General features: G+C 43.2%; 1 protein-coding gene across 1 annotated transcript in view; it reads right to left on the bottom strand.

Moving 5' to 3' along the window:
* The window catches only part of LOC136886724 (retinol-binding protein pinta), a 64344-nt gene that overhangs the window by 23499 nt on the left and 26466 nt on the right, over positions 1 to 14379 (bottom strand). Inside the window, exons 3-4 of the mRNA XM_068230560.1 lie at positions 11055 to 11214; positions 8305 to 8560 (exon numbers count right to left, since the gene is read on the bottom strand). Coding sequence (XP_068086661.1) covers positions 8305 to 8560; positions 11055 to 11214 — 416 coding nt within the window. The remainder of the gene's footprint in view (positions 1 to 8304; positions 8561 to 11054; positions 11215 to 14379) is intronic.

The following is a 14379-nucleotide window of genomic DNA, read 5'->3' as shown; positions in this document are numbered from 1 at the left end:
TTGTTTTTGGAAAGTCCGCTTAAGGCGGGAGAGGGGTGGAAAGAAGTGAAGAAGAAAAAGTTGAATTATTTTTATGAGTGTACATTTATCTCAAAACTGAAGGTGTTACAGAATTACAGACATAAAAACTGGTATTTGGAATCTCTTTTAAAAATAATTAAACACGTATTTTTTTGTTTTCGGGAAATCCAGTTAAGGGACTGAAAGGAATTGGAAAAGCGGGTGAATTTTTTAAAATGAGTACCGGTATATCTACATTATATGTCGAGAACTTAACATGTTAGAGACAAGAAACTTAGTATTTGAAAAGTCCTTTAAAAAAACAGGAACATGCACCTGAAAAAAAGTGAAAAGTAGTTGAATTATTTTTTATGAGGATACTCTTCTCTTTTAAAAAATGAAGATGTTACAGACTTAAAAACTGGTATTTGTAATCTCCTTTAAAAATAAAGAAATATGTATTTTTGTTTTCTGGAAATACACATAAATGGGAGTAGGGGTGGGGAAGGACTGATGAAGGGTTTGAAGTGTTTTTATGGGGATACTTACGTATATCTCAAACACTGACGATGTTACAGATGTGGGAATAGGTATTTGTCATCTCCTTTAAAAATAAAGAAACATGTAAGTAGTATAATTGGTTGGTTCGGCGGCCACCACCTCCTCCGGCTCTCGGGAGGCCCCTCCGCCTACCGCGGGAAATTTGAATTTTGGCGGGAAATTTGAATTTTGGCGCGAGATTTGAATTTGTAAACAAAGCCACGTGCTTTTTGACAGCTGTCATCGACAACAACGCATCACTAACCTCACTGCTGCCATCTTGACGGGCCTAAACCTCAATGGTACCAACTTAACCTAACTAGCGCGAGATTTGAATTTGTAAACAAAGCCACGTGTTTTCTGACAGCCACGTGCTTTTTGACAGACAACAACGCATCGCTAACCTCAGTACAGCCATCTTGACGGGCCTAAACCTCAGTGCTACCAACTTAAACTCACTAGCGCGAGATTTGAATCGGAAAACAAAGCCACGTGTTTTTTGACAGCCACGTGCTTTTTGACAGACAACAACGTATCGCTAACCTCAGTACTACCATCTTGACGGGCCTAAATCTTAGTGGTACCAACTTAACATAACTAGCGCGAGATTTGAATCGGTAAACAAATCCACGTGCTTTTTGACAGACAACAACGCATCGCTAACCTCAGTACTGCCATCTTGACGGGCCTAAACTTCAGTGGTACCAACTTACACTAACTAGCGCGAGGTAAACAAATCCACGTGTATTTTGACAGCCACGTGCTTTTTGACAGACAACAACGCATCGCTAACCTCAGTACTGCCATCTTGACGGGCCTAAACATCAATGCTACCGACTTAACCTCACTACCGCGAGATAAACAAAGCCACCGGCTTTTTGACAGCTGTCATCCGCCATCTTGCATCACAAACCTCAGTGCTGTACTCTTTAGCTAGATACCTTTGAAATGTGGTGGCGGCAAATTGAAAAATTCCACGTGATCTTGTTTAGTAAACAAACTCACGCGCTATTTGTCAGCTGTCATCCGCCATCTTACATCGCAAACCTCAGTGCTACACTCTTTAGTTGAAATATGGTGGCGGATAATTTAAAAAGAATAATTCTACAGCAGCCATCTCTCGACGCTAATTGCACAAGATGGCGGCTATACATGACTCCTTAAAGGTGCTTATGCAAGATGGTCGCTATACATAGGTTTTTATGAGACGCCCTTGGGATGCTTGCGCAAGATGGCGGTTATACAAGGCTCCTTATGAGACACCCTAGGGATGCTTGCGCAAGATGGTGATTGCCCTTATGAGGCGGCTTAAGGGTCCTTGCACAAGATGGCTAGAGACTCCCCTAAGGATGCCTGCGCAAGATGGCGGACGCAAGATGGCGGCTATACATAGCTCAATATGAGACAGCCTAGGGGGTGCTCGCACAAGATGGTGGCTACTCTTATGAAGAAAGCTAGCTTAGAGGCTACTGCGCAAGATAACGGTTGCTGTTATGCATGCGGTGGAGAGCAAATTGAAATTCTATGTGCTTAATCAACAGAGCACCCTGCTGCCCTCCTTAGCTGAAATGTGGTGGTGGATAAATTGAAATTTCTTTTGACAGGTGTCATCTTTAAACAATGGCGACTATACATAGGCTGTTAAGACCTTATCATTCTCCTCCTCCTCCTCCTTCTCTACCTCATCCTCCTCCTCCCCCGCCTCTTATGTCAAGGCATAGCTTTATATCGAACAAGATTAATCCTGCATCGCGAAGGCAAGCGTGTGCAGCGATAACATTATTGTACATGTTCAGACTTGCGAAACTTAAGAAGAGTAGAATTAAACGCTGTACTCGATACAACATGTGATCAGAACATTGATTGATGTGTTCAGAACACAAAATAAGTGATCAAGACAAGAATCGAACACTGTACTCGATACAACATGTCAGGGGATACCCTTGTTCTAAGAAGATCAGATTGAAACAGAACTAGACTTGAATCTAACACTGTACTCGATGTCGTTAACTTCAACATGTGATTAAAACATTGTTTGGTGTGTTCAGAACACTACATATGTAGACTCGAACGCTGTACTTAATACAACATGTCAGGGGATACCTTTGTTCTAAGAAAATTAGATTGAAACATAACAAGACTAGAATTGAACACTGTACTCAATACAACACGTCAGGAGGTAACTTTGTTCTAAGAAGATCAAATTGAAACATAACAAGACTAGAATCGAACACTGCACTCGATGTCGTTAACCTTAACATGTGATTCAGAACATTGATTGATGTGTTCAGATCACTGAACAACTAGAATCGAACACTGTTCTCGATGTTGTTAACTTCAACATGTTATTAGAACATTGTCCTATGTGTTCAGAACACTAAACAACTAGAATTGAGCACTGTACTCAATACCACACGTCAGGGGATAACTTAGTTCTAAGAAGATCAAATTGTAGCATAACAAGACTAGAATCGAACACTGCACTCGATACAACATGTGATCAGAACATTGATTGATGTGTTCAGATCACTAAACAAGTAGAACCGAACACTGTACTCGATACAACATGTCAGGGATACCTTTGTTCTAAGAAAATTAGATTGAAACATAACAAGGCTAGAATCGAACACTACACTCGATGTCGTTAACCTTAACATGTGATCCGATACAACATGTTAATGGATACCTTTGTTCAGAGAACATTAGATTGAAACATAGCAAGACTAGAATCGAACACTGTACTCGATACAACATGTGATTAGAACATTGTTGGATGTGTTCAGAGCAAAAGTACAACTTCAATGATTTACCTAGTGTAAAAATCAAAAACACACTGTGCACATATCGCGTAGCTATCTCGCCTATCTCTTGCCTAGTATGAAAATCAAAAACACACTGTGCACATATCGCATAGCTAACTCGGCAACACTTCAAATCATTTGCTTAGTGCGAAAATAAAAAATCTATACCGCGTAGCTAACTCGTTCACCGCACTGCTAAGACGCTTAGTAATTGCAAATACACTGATATATGTCATGCGAAAATCAAGAAAGCACACTGCGTAGCCAACTCGCTCGGTCACTCGCTTGGTAATTGCAACACGACTAGAACACTGATACACGTTACTCTTTTTTCTCGAAACACACACACACACACACACACACACACACACACACACACACACACACACACACACACACACACACACACACGGATAAGAATGTCGCGAGATGAAAGATCATAAATTATATGTACACATGTTGTCTCCTCCAAGTTGTAAGACGAAATAGACGCAGTGCTGCGAGTTTCCGCTATAGCTGGCGAACGGAAGAAGCATGATATCTCAGCAAAAATATACGCGTGAGCTTGCATACACGCAAGTCAGACACAATGATGGATACCGCGATTCAAATCCTGGCAACTTTTGCCGTCAGGAAGGGCATCCGGCTAGATCATGTAATTACACATTATGACGATCGCGCAGGTCCCTCGCCTAGCATTTGCTATTTTTTAAGGCTTCCGACAGTAGGAGTTCGAACCCGCTATCTTCCGAAGTAGCGAGAATGATTGCGGGTACAAGAGTGTTGAGGGTGATTCATCTGTCGGATGGAGGTGATAAGTCTTGTAGTGTTCTGAACACACCAAACAAAGTTTTAATCACATGTTGAAGTTAACGACATCGAGTACAGTGTTCGATTCAAGTCTAGTTCTGTTTCAATCTGATCTTCTTAGAACAAGGGTATCCCCTGACATGTTGTATCGAGTACAGTGTTCGATTCTTGTCTTGATCACTTATTTTGTGTTCTGAACACATCAATCAATGTTCTGATCACATGTTGTATCGAGTACAGCGTTTGATTCTACTCTTCTTATGTTTCGCAAGTGTAAACATGTACAATAATGTTATCGCTGCACACGCTTGCCTTCGCGATGCAGGTTTAATCCTGTTCGATATAAAGCTATGCCTTGACATAAGAGGCGGGTGAGGAGGAGGATGAGGTAGAGAAGGAGGAGGAGGAGGAGAATGATAAGGTCTTAACAGCCTATGTTTAGTCGCCATTGTTTAAAGATGACACCTGTCAAAAGAATTTTTCAAATTATCCACCACTACATTTCAGCTAAAGAGGGCAGCAGGGTGCTCTGTTGATTAAGCACATAGAATTTCAATTTGCTCTCCACCGCATGCATAACAGCAACCGTTATCTTGCGCAGTAGCCTCTAAGCTAGCTTTGTTCATAAGAGAAGCCGCCATCTTGTGCGAGCACCCCCTAGGCTGTCTCATAAGGAGCTATGTATAGCCGCCATCTTGCGTCCGCCATCTTGCGCAGGCATCCTTAGGGGAGTCTCTAGCCATCTTGTGCAAGGACCCTTAAGCCGCCTCATAAGGGCAATCACCATCTTGCGCAAGCATCCCAAGGGAGTCTCATAAGAACCTATGTATAGCGACCATCTTGCATAAGCACCTTTAAGGAGTCATGTATAGCCACCATCTTGTGCAATTAGCGTCGAGAGATGGCGGCTGTAGAATTATTCTTTTTAAATTATCCGCCACCATATTTCAACTAAAGAGTGTAGCACTGAGGTTTGCGATGTAAGATGGCGGATGACAGCTGACAAATAGCGCGTGAGTTTGTTTACTAAACAAGATCACGTGGAATTTTTCAATTTGCCGCCACCTCATTTCAAAGGTATCTAGCTAAAGAGTACAGCACTGAGGTTTGTGATGCAAGATGGCGGATGACAGCTGTCAAAAAGCACGTGAGTTTGTTTCCAAACAAGAGCACGTGGAATTTGCCACCGGCACAAAGAGGGCAGCACGGTGCTCTCTGGATTAAAGATGGCGGTGACAGCTGTCAGAAAAGCACATGGGTTTATTTGCAAACAAGAGCTCGAAGAATTTACCACCACCACATTTCAAAGGTAAGTAGCTAAAGAGGGCACCACGGTGCTCTCTGGATTAAAGATGGCGGATGACAGCTGTGACGTACCACATTTCAAAGGTAAGTAGCTAAAGAGGGCCGCACGGTGCTCTCTGGATTAAAGATGGCGGATGATAGCTGTCAAAAAAAAGCGCATATGTTTGTTTCCAAACAAGAGTATAAAGAATTTTTCAAATTGCCGCCGCTACATTTCAAAGGTATCTAGCTAAAGAGTGCAGCACTGAGGTTTGCGATGCAAGATGGCGGATGACAGCTGTGACGTACCACATTTCAAAGGTAAGTAGCTAAAGCGGGCAGCACTGTGCTCTTTGGATTAAAGATGGCGGATGGCAGCGGTCCAAAAAGCACGTGGCTTTGTTTATCTCGCGCTAGTGAGGTTAGGTTGGTAGCACTAAGGTTTAGGCCCGCCAAGATGGCAGCACTGCCGATGACAGGTGACGAATTTGCAGCTACTGCGATAAAGAGGGCAGCACGGTGCTCTGTAGTTTAAAGATGGCGGATGACAGCTGTCAAAAAAGCACGTGGCTGTCAAAAAGCACGTGGCTTTGTTTATCTCGCGCTTGTGAGGTTAAGTTGGTAGCACTGAGGTTTAGGCCCGTCAAGATGGCAGTACTGAGGCTAGCGATGCGTTGTTGTCTGTCAAAAAGCACGTTGCTGTCAAAAAACACGTCGCTTTGTTCACAAATTCAAATCTCGCGCTAGTTAGGTTAAGTTGGTACCACTGAGGTTTAGGCCCGTCAAGATGGCAGCAGTGAGGTTAGCGATGCGTTGTTGTCGATGACAGCTGTCAAAAAGCACGTAGCTTTGTTTACAAATTCAAATCTCGCGCCAAAATTCAAATCTCCCGCCAAAATTCAAATTTCCCGCCAGAATTCAAATTTCCCGCGCCGCGGGAGGAGGAGGAGGCGCCCGAATCCCCCTATTATACTACTCTGTGGGTAATTGCTAGTATAAAATAAAATGAACTTGATATAGCACCTTCTGAACAGACGCTCTTCAAATTGTATTTTTGCTTTTATAAGTTGAACAGATTTCTTATTTCTTCCATCTGTCCATCTGTGATTCGTTAATAAAACTCTATTTCAGTATGAGCATTTGTGTTTGAAATTCATCATAGATCACTGTCGTACGACTACCAGACCTGCGCTCGCACATGTGATGGCGCTATGATCATGCTAAGGTCAGTGTGGCATTGTCATATACAAACAACCTGATGTCATTAGATTAATTACCTATGTTGCAAGCACATAAAATCTACTCACAGACGTGCGTTTAGAATCGGAAGCTGTCAAGTAGGGTAAAATAGTTCATCCTGGCACAGGAACTAACCCGCAAGATGGCGGTCACGCGCAAGTACCTCTGATAAACTGAGCCAAAAGGATGAAATAATCCGTTTCGTTTACCTTTACACATGGTATTTTCTCGTAACATTGAGTTTGAAGTAGTCCTTACTCGGCGTAATTTTCCTAACCGGTTGCCCTTCCTAGTCTCTTCGCGGTGGAGTGAGTCCGGCATTATTTATACTTGCATACTGAACTAAGCTTTGCATCTGAGGAAGAAAACTGGTTCGAATAATGATAATAAGTTTAAGGATCCAATCCGCTTTCGTGCTGACCACTTAACTTTATAAGAAGTGACTACTAATCACTGCAGATTGTAGAGCCCGCAGTGTGGGCGCATTTCCCCCTGAGCTGAAGAGTTTGGGTTCAATCCTGGTTCAGTCTGATGGTATTTGAAGGCCCTGAAATACGCCAGCCTCGTGTGGGCAGATTCACTGGCACGTATTAGAACTGGTATCTCGTCGTCTCCAGAAACAGTAGAGATACTTAATGTTATTTTAGATTAAAAGATGATTAATATTAATTTCCATTTGAAATTCCCGTACCACATTGCTTATATCACCAATGATCACGGTAGTTTTCGACATGAAGCGTGTCATCTTACGTTAAACGCAGAAAGAAAATAAACCATCATCCTTGGATATCCGAAATTACTCGCGAAGATCAACCGAGATTCCCAGTCTTACTAATAAACGGTGCATACATTTTGTAGCAACTTTATACAAGGCTTATGTGCAATTTGTTACTACTAAATATACCTCGGATTTGTAGGTGGTAATAGGTTAGATTGCAAAGTAATATGGTTGCTAGTAAGTGTCATGCAACCCGTAAATTCAAGGAGTTCTATAGGCTGTGCCCCTAATATTTATGCAAATCTCATAGCATAACCGTTGTACAGTGTCGGGTACACTTGTTACTGGCTTAAGTAAGTTAGCATTATTATTATTATTATTATTATTATTATTATTATTATTATTATTATTATTATTATTATTATTAAAGCGTCTTTATTGTGGCGAAGTTAGGGCTCCCGGCCCTTTCTTACACTTAACCTCTTCATGTATATACAATGTATATTTTACATAAAATTTAAACATGAAATCTTTACAACCTAAAGTATAACCAAAGCAACTAACCTTGTGAGGCAGACCGTCCAATGAGGCTGGGCGGCACCTGCCATTTGTAGGTAACTGCTTGTTATTGTGGTGGAGGATAGTGTTATGTATGGTGTGTGAGTTGCAGGGATTTTGGGGACAGCACAAACTCCCAGCCCACGAGACAATGGAATTAACCAATGAAGGTTTAATTCTCCAACCCGGCCGGGAATCAAGCCCAGGTCCGTCTGAACCGAAGGCCAGTACGCTGACCATGCAGCCAACGAGTTGAATGGTAATTCACTGAATTGCTTATACAGACCAGTTAAAACATCACATTTACCAATTCGAGGATAGCGTAGTTTTTGGGAATATTTTTACGTAACGAACCTGCCAAACCTGGAAGATCTTCTTGATGACGAGAGGCGAATACTGTAGCAGGTGTGACATGGTCACATTTTCCAAGTCTATGAGCAGGTTCTGGCCGTAGATGACTGACTCATCACTCTCCATGAGCACGATCTCCTTCATCATGAACATCACCTTCACCATATCGTTGACGTTGCTCACCTTGGGGTCGTAGTTCGATGGCCGAAAGACCCATAGTGGACCGCAGTCCGGCTCACAGTCTAGCGTCAACATCATCCTGCAGGCAGAGGTACATGAGGAATTTGAATACTGTAATTTGGTAAAATGCCAATGTACCCTGCCTGAGAAAATAAAATGAAGCACCCAGCAGAATTAGTCGGATGATAACAAATGACATTCTCTGTGACAAGTTAAAGGGCCACCAGAGTGCATTAGTGTTGTTACCAGGCCTGGTAGGGTATATAAGGGGTGTGAGCAGCGTCAGATGTTGAGCGATCCCTGTAAAAGGCACGGAGATGCCTCGTTCTTGTCTGAGACAGCGTTATTAGCACCTGACAGAGTTTGAAAGTTGCCTTACCGTGGGGCTTCGAATCGTGCAATATTCCCCGTTTGTGGGACATCCGAATGTGACAGTGGTTCAATGTTGGACTTTATAGGAACTTGAGGGCAGATATACTCGTCTCCAAACTTTCTGGTCGACCACGTGTGACCACCACAAGGGAGGATCGCCGTATTGTGCACCAAGCACATTGTAACCCCTACACATCTTACAACAAGTAGTGAACTCCCTGTTGCCTTTAACAACACAACACAAACGGCCTCGTCTGGAGTCGTGCCGTGACTGGGAAGCATGGACTGCTGACGAATGACATCGCATTGTGTTCAGCGATGAATCGAGGTTCTCCACCACCCTGGATGTCCATCGTCTGAGAGTTTGGCGGTGACAGGGGGAGAGGTCCCATGCTTGCAATATTTTTGAGAGGCAAGCGGTGTTATGCCTGGTGTCATGGGGTGCGGAACCATCGGATATGACTTCCGGTCATGGTTGATAGAGATTGAGGGTAATCTGACGGCTTAAGGGAACCTGCGTCCTCATGTGTTACTTCTCATGCGACAGTATAGTGGTGCCAATTTTGAATAGGACAATGCTCGTCCAAATAATGGTACGTGCCTGTACGAACTGACTGCGCAATGCTGAGGTACTCTCATATCAGTCCCCGATAGAACATGTCTGAGACCATCTCGGATGTCAACTCCTTCCCACTGTCAGCATCCAGATTATCAAGGACAGTTTCAGTATTTGTGGGCCAGCTTGCCTCAGGAGAGGAAACAACGGCTTTATGACACCCTTTCCAACCGAATCAGGCCCACATTGGATGCAACGTCATAGTGCTGAATTGACTCGTATTGATAAGTTCTTTGTAAAGTTGACTCGATCTTGTAATCACAGAAATAACATCACACACCTGAATACATGAATTTTCATTTATTTTCCACTTCCCATTGTGGGCGCTTCAATTTTTTTTTGTCAGGCAATGTATAAGTTACGGAATGGGGATTACTGAGAATTAAAATGAAACCACCCCTATGAATATTATCTCCTATAATATGTTGTTACTGAGTTGCATACTGCGGAGTTACGAGGCGCACATTGGCCACGTCACAGGATATGCTCGAAGTCTCCTCTACGTTCAGCCTGAATATGGACTAGCAAAGCCACTCGAAGATGCCTTTCCCCAGACACCTCCAACAACTTCCTAGTAAACTCAGAGTTATTAAAATAATAGCAGCGGTACATACAAATTCCCGTTTATATTTACTCCATCTTCGTATCTTGCTGTATGAGGAGAATATATTCAGTTTTAGAACCTGTGACAATAAAGTTGGGTGAATAGTCTTGTACTATTAACATAGATGAACAATGCACGACAGTGACCTTACTGTCCTTCGAAATAATCCCCTCCCATAACTATGCACTGCTCAGATCGGCGATATATGTCCTGGAAACTTTGCAAGAAGGCGTCCTTTGTAATGATGTTCAAAAGCCTCGTCACTTTTCGTTGGATGTCAGGAATATCGTCAAATCTCTTTCGTGCAGTTCATCCGCTACCATGCGCACAGTGAATCGCCGATCGTTCGTGATTAATGTCCTCACCGTCTCAATGTTTTCGTCTTCCGCTACGAAGGTTGTCAGAAAAACTTTCCCGGCCTTTTCGAAAACGGGCGAACCACTGGTACACACACTTCAAGGACAGTGCTTGATCTTCATAAACACGTACCAGCATCGCATGCGTTCCTTTCGGTGTCTTGCCAAGCTTAAAACAAAACTGTACATTGATCTTTTGGTCGTTCATGTTCCTGTTCGCAGTTCAGAACCAACGCACTAAACACGCACTGTTTAAGACAGGTCTTACACGGCACACACACGATGCTCAACTGAACGACGCGGGGAGCAGGTGGTCAAAACCTGTCCAGCATTGCGTGTCGCCAATGTTGTCGGATAGATCGTTCTGGCTTCATTCACCGAACTTTATTGTCACAGGTTGTATGTATAGGATACACCAATTTCCTGCCTTGTCCATGATAGTCCTGAATGTCCACAAGTCCAAATATGCTAATGAGAGGAAATTTTGGCCCCTTTCCTTATTTAACTTCATCAGATTATTTAAAGAACACTACTCTTATCTGTTCTGAGAGGTAATCTCGTTAAATTTGGGAAGCGAGTTCTTAGACAGGTTGTCACAGTCCTCGCCCCTGACTGGTACACGTACGCTGTGTTCAAGAGTGTCTGCAGCTCTGGTAACATGGGATCCCTGTTGCTGAAGAACTCCGGTAACGCCGTCCTGTAGGTATAGTAGTCATCTATCTTCTCTTTCGTCTTCTCCAGATTGAACTTACACCCGCGGAGGAATATCAGCAAGAACGCGTCATCTGCGAACATAAAAGAGAAACATTTATTTTCACGATGTCCTGTTGGGTCGCCCTTAAATACAACCGCTTGTCCACGCCATGCAGGCCCCCCAACGGGATGAGGTAAGGGACTGTCTCTATTACTCCGACACCACTACGGTAGCTCTGAAGTCCCTACAGGAACCCTGAAAAAAGATATACTTTATGTAAATGTCTCCGCTTCCGGGGTAAAACAGAATCATGGATATGTTTTTGGGGTTAGAAGAGGGGAGAGCGAGTACATATTATTTGCTTCTTCTTCTTCTCCTTCATCTCTTTACCCTCCAGGGTGGGTTTTTCCCTCGGACTCAGCGAGGGATTCCACCTCTACCGCCTCAAGGGCAGTGTCTTGGAGCGTGAGACATTGGGTCGGGGTATACAAAAGGGAAGGATGACCAGTACCTCACCCAGGCTGCCTCACCTGCTATGCTGAACAGGGGCCTAGCGGGGGGGGGGGCGGGTAAAATTGGAAGGGATAGACCAGGAAGAGGGAAGGAAGCGGCCGTGGCCTTAAGTTAGGTACGATCCCGGCATTTGCTGGAGGTGAAGTGGGAAACCACGGAAAACCATTTCCAGGATGGCTGAGGTGAGAATCGAACCCACTTCTACTCAGTTGAACCCCCGAGACTGAGCGGACCCCGTTTCAGCCCTTGTGTCACTTTCAAAATTTTGTGCCAGAGCCGGGAACCGAACCCGGGCCTGCGGGGGTGGCAGCTAATGACACTAACCACTACTCCACAGAGGCGGACAATACCATACTCATTGCATTTATTTTCAAGTTCCGCGATGTCAGACTGTAAACTTTCGACACAATCTGCCATTAAGGCCAAGTAGTCAGCACAGGCCAAAGTGCTTCCACCTAAGTGAATCCGTTCCTGCCACTTAATACCTTTCAGTAGATAATCCATGTAAACTATGAAAAACAAAGGTAAGTAAACTCCTGTCCTCATACCTAGGCGGTGCAGCTCTTTACAGGCACACCCCCAATGGAGGTGAGCTGCATGTACCATTTCAACCACATACCAGCCCTCCTGCCATTCTTAAATTTCTTGCAGTACCGGGAATCGAACCCAGGCCGCCGAGAACGGCAGCTAATATCACTAACCGTTACTTTACCTAGGCGGAAAAAAACAAAGGTGAAATATTACAGCGTTGTTCGACTCCTGTAAGTACCTCAATCGAAGAACATTCTACCATCAATTCTCACTGCAGCCCAATTGTCAATATATATATATTATATCTCTATATATAAAAATGAATGTTTGTATGTTCGTATGTATATAAATGACACATTTCCTCCTAAACCACTCGAGCAAAATCAAAGAAATTTGGTACACTCATAACTTACTATCTGGAGAAGAGCACTGTGGGGGTAAGCCATCCCTGGCACCCTTAGGGGAAGGGGGACAGGGGGTTATATATAAAATTAATCGAAAATAGTGTCGAATACACAGTTTCCGGGTTCGCTGACATGAGGTGAATAGTGACATTCCGGAACTTTTTAAAGTTCAATTTCACCGTATTCAACCTTTCTAACTTAATCTTACCCAAAATAGATGAGGTACCAGCCATTTAGACTGTCATGTATGGCATCTTATCGTATACCTATAATCCGTTTGTCGATATGATGTACCTTTTAGAGCAGTTAATCTTCAAATGAAAGTAAAAATGCACATATTTTCGTAATTCGATCTATATTTACTCATTGAAGTCGATATTTAACGATCCAGAAAGGGTGTGCATGCCTTTGTAATTAATACTTTACAAATCGGTAATGACTCTCAGCAGGAGAGCGTCTGCTATTATAATCAGTGTTCTCCACATCGACTTTAACTGGCAATATGAATGTGGTCTTTCTCCAACTCCTTTGTACCATTATAATTATTTTCCTTGTCGATTTGACTGGCAGAAGCCTAGGGAACATGCATTTTTTCAAAACTCCTTCACCCTATTGTGTTTGGTAGTAGGCTAGGGTGCTCGCCATTATAATCAAATTTGCCCTCTAAAATGCGCTTGACGTTAGGCATAGTGACCTGCTATTATAACGGAAACTCAAAAACTCGGTGTGAGTGGCAGTAAGCTAACTGGCATTAGGAAAAAGGGCCTATCATTATATTGATAACAGCAAAACTCAATTTTGACTGGCTGTAGGGAAAGTGCCAGCCATTATAATAAAAATTCCTCGATTGTTATCTGTCTTGAAATAGGAAATGGTGCCCGTCATTGTTACGAAAACTCCCCAAATATATTGTGACCGCGCAGCTGGCAATGGGGCCCAGATTGGTTGCGAATGGCAGTAGATAAGTTGACATGCCATTATCGTCACAACTCTGCAACTCGCTCTTTACATTAGAAGCAACGTATGTGGACATACCTATGCTGTTTCTCGGATAACGCTGTGAGACATGGAATTAAAAAAGATCTTATTCACTGCATGTACAGTGATTTACTTAGATATCCGAATACAATATAGAATACCGTAGCGAAGCACGGGTACATTTGCTAGTATATATTGTACCGGGAACACCGCTACGACACAAGTCCGAAGTATGTTTGTTGAACTTCGCGCGAGATGGAAGGTAGGCAGCCCGCCGAACGCAGTGACGTACCCAGCGAGTGACGTGGCCGCCGTAAGCCAGCTATCCGCTACCATATATGGTAATGATCCAGCTCGTCCTCAGAAGTACATTTTGAGCTAATTTATCGCTATTTTGACATTGCCAACTTAAAAGCCTCTACAATGGACATCATCTCTTCAGATTTCAAGAAAATCCACCGAGTATTATAGAAGTTATAAGGGTAGATAGTACCCGAGTTCTAGACACTTCCATGAGAACGTGTATAAAAGGAAGCCCACCCGACCTACGAATTCAGTGTCTGTCACTCCGCCGTCTCTGTGACACGGGTGACAAGAGAAGTGTTGTGCGTGTCGAACTTCTAGTCGACAGTCTGCGAAATCCAAGTTCGGTATTTTCTCTAAGTGTTGTATCAAGACTTTATCATATTCTTGAAGTGCCTGAATGGGACTTTACTTTTGAGAGCATCGTATTGGAACACATTGGGACTTTGTTTTTTTTCGTGTGTCGTGATTGGACTTTGATATTTTCTTAAAGTGCCATATAAGAACTTTGTTTTTTTTTCTGAAGC

Source organism: Anabrus simplex, chromosome X (genome assembly GCF_040414725.1).
Source record: "Anabrus simplex isolate iqAnaSimp1 chromosome X, ASM4041472v1, whole genome shotgun sequence".
NCBI classification, from domain to species: Eukaryota; Metazoa; Arthropoda; class Insecta; order Orthoptera; family Tettigoniidae; genus Anabrus; species Anabrus simplex.
This window is presented reverse-complemented; position numbering and strand designations above follow the sequence as displayed.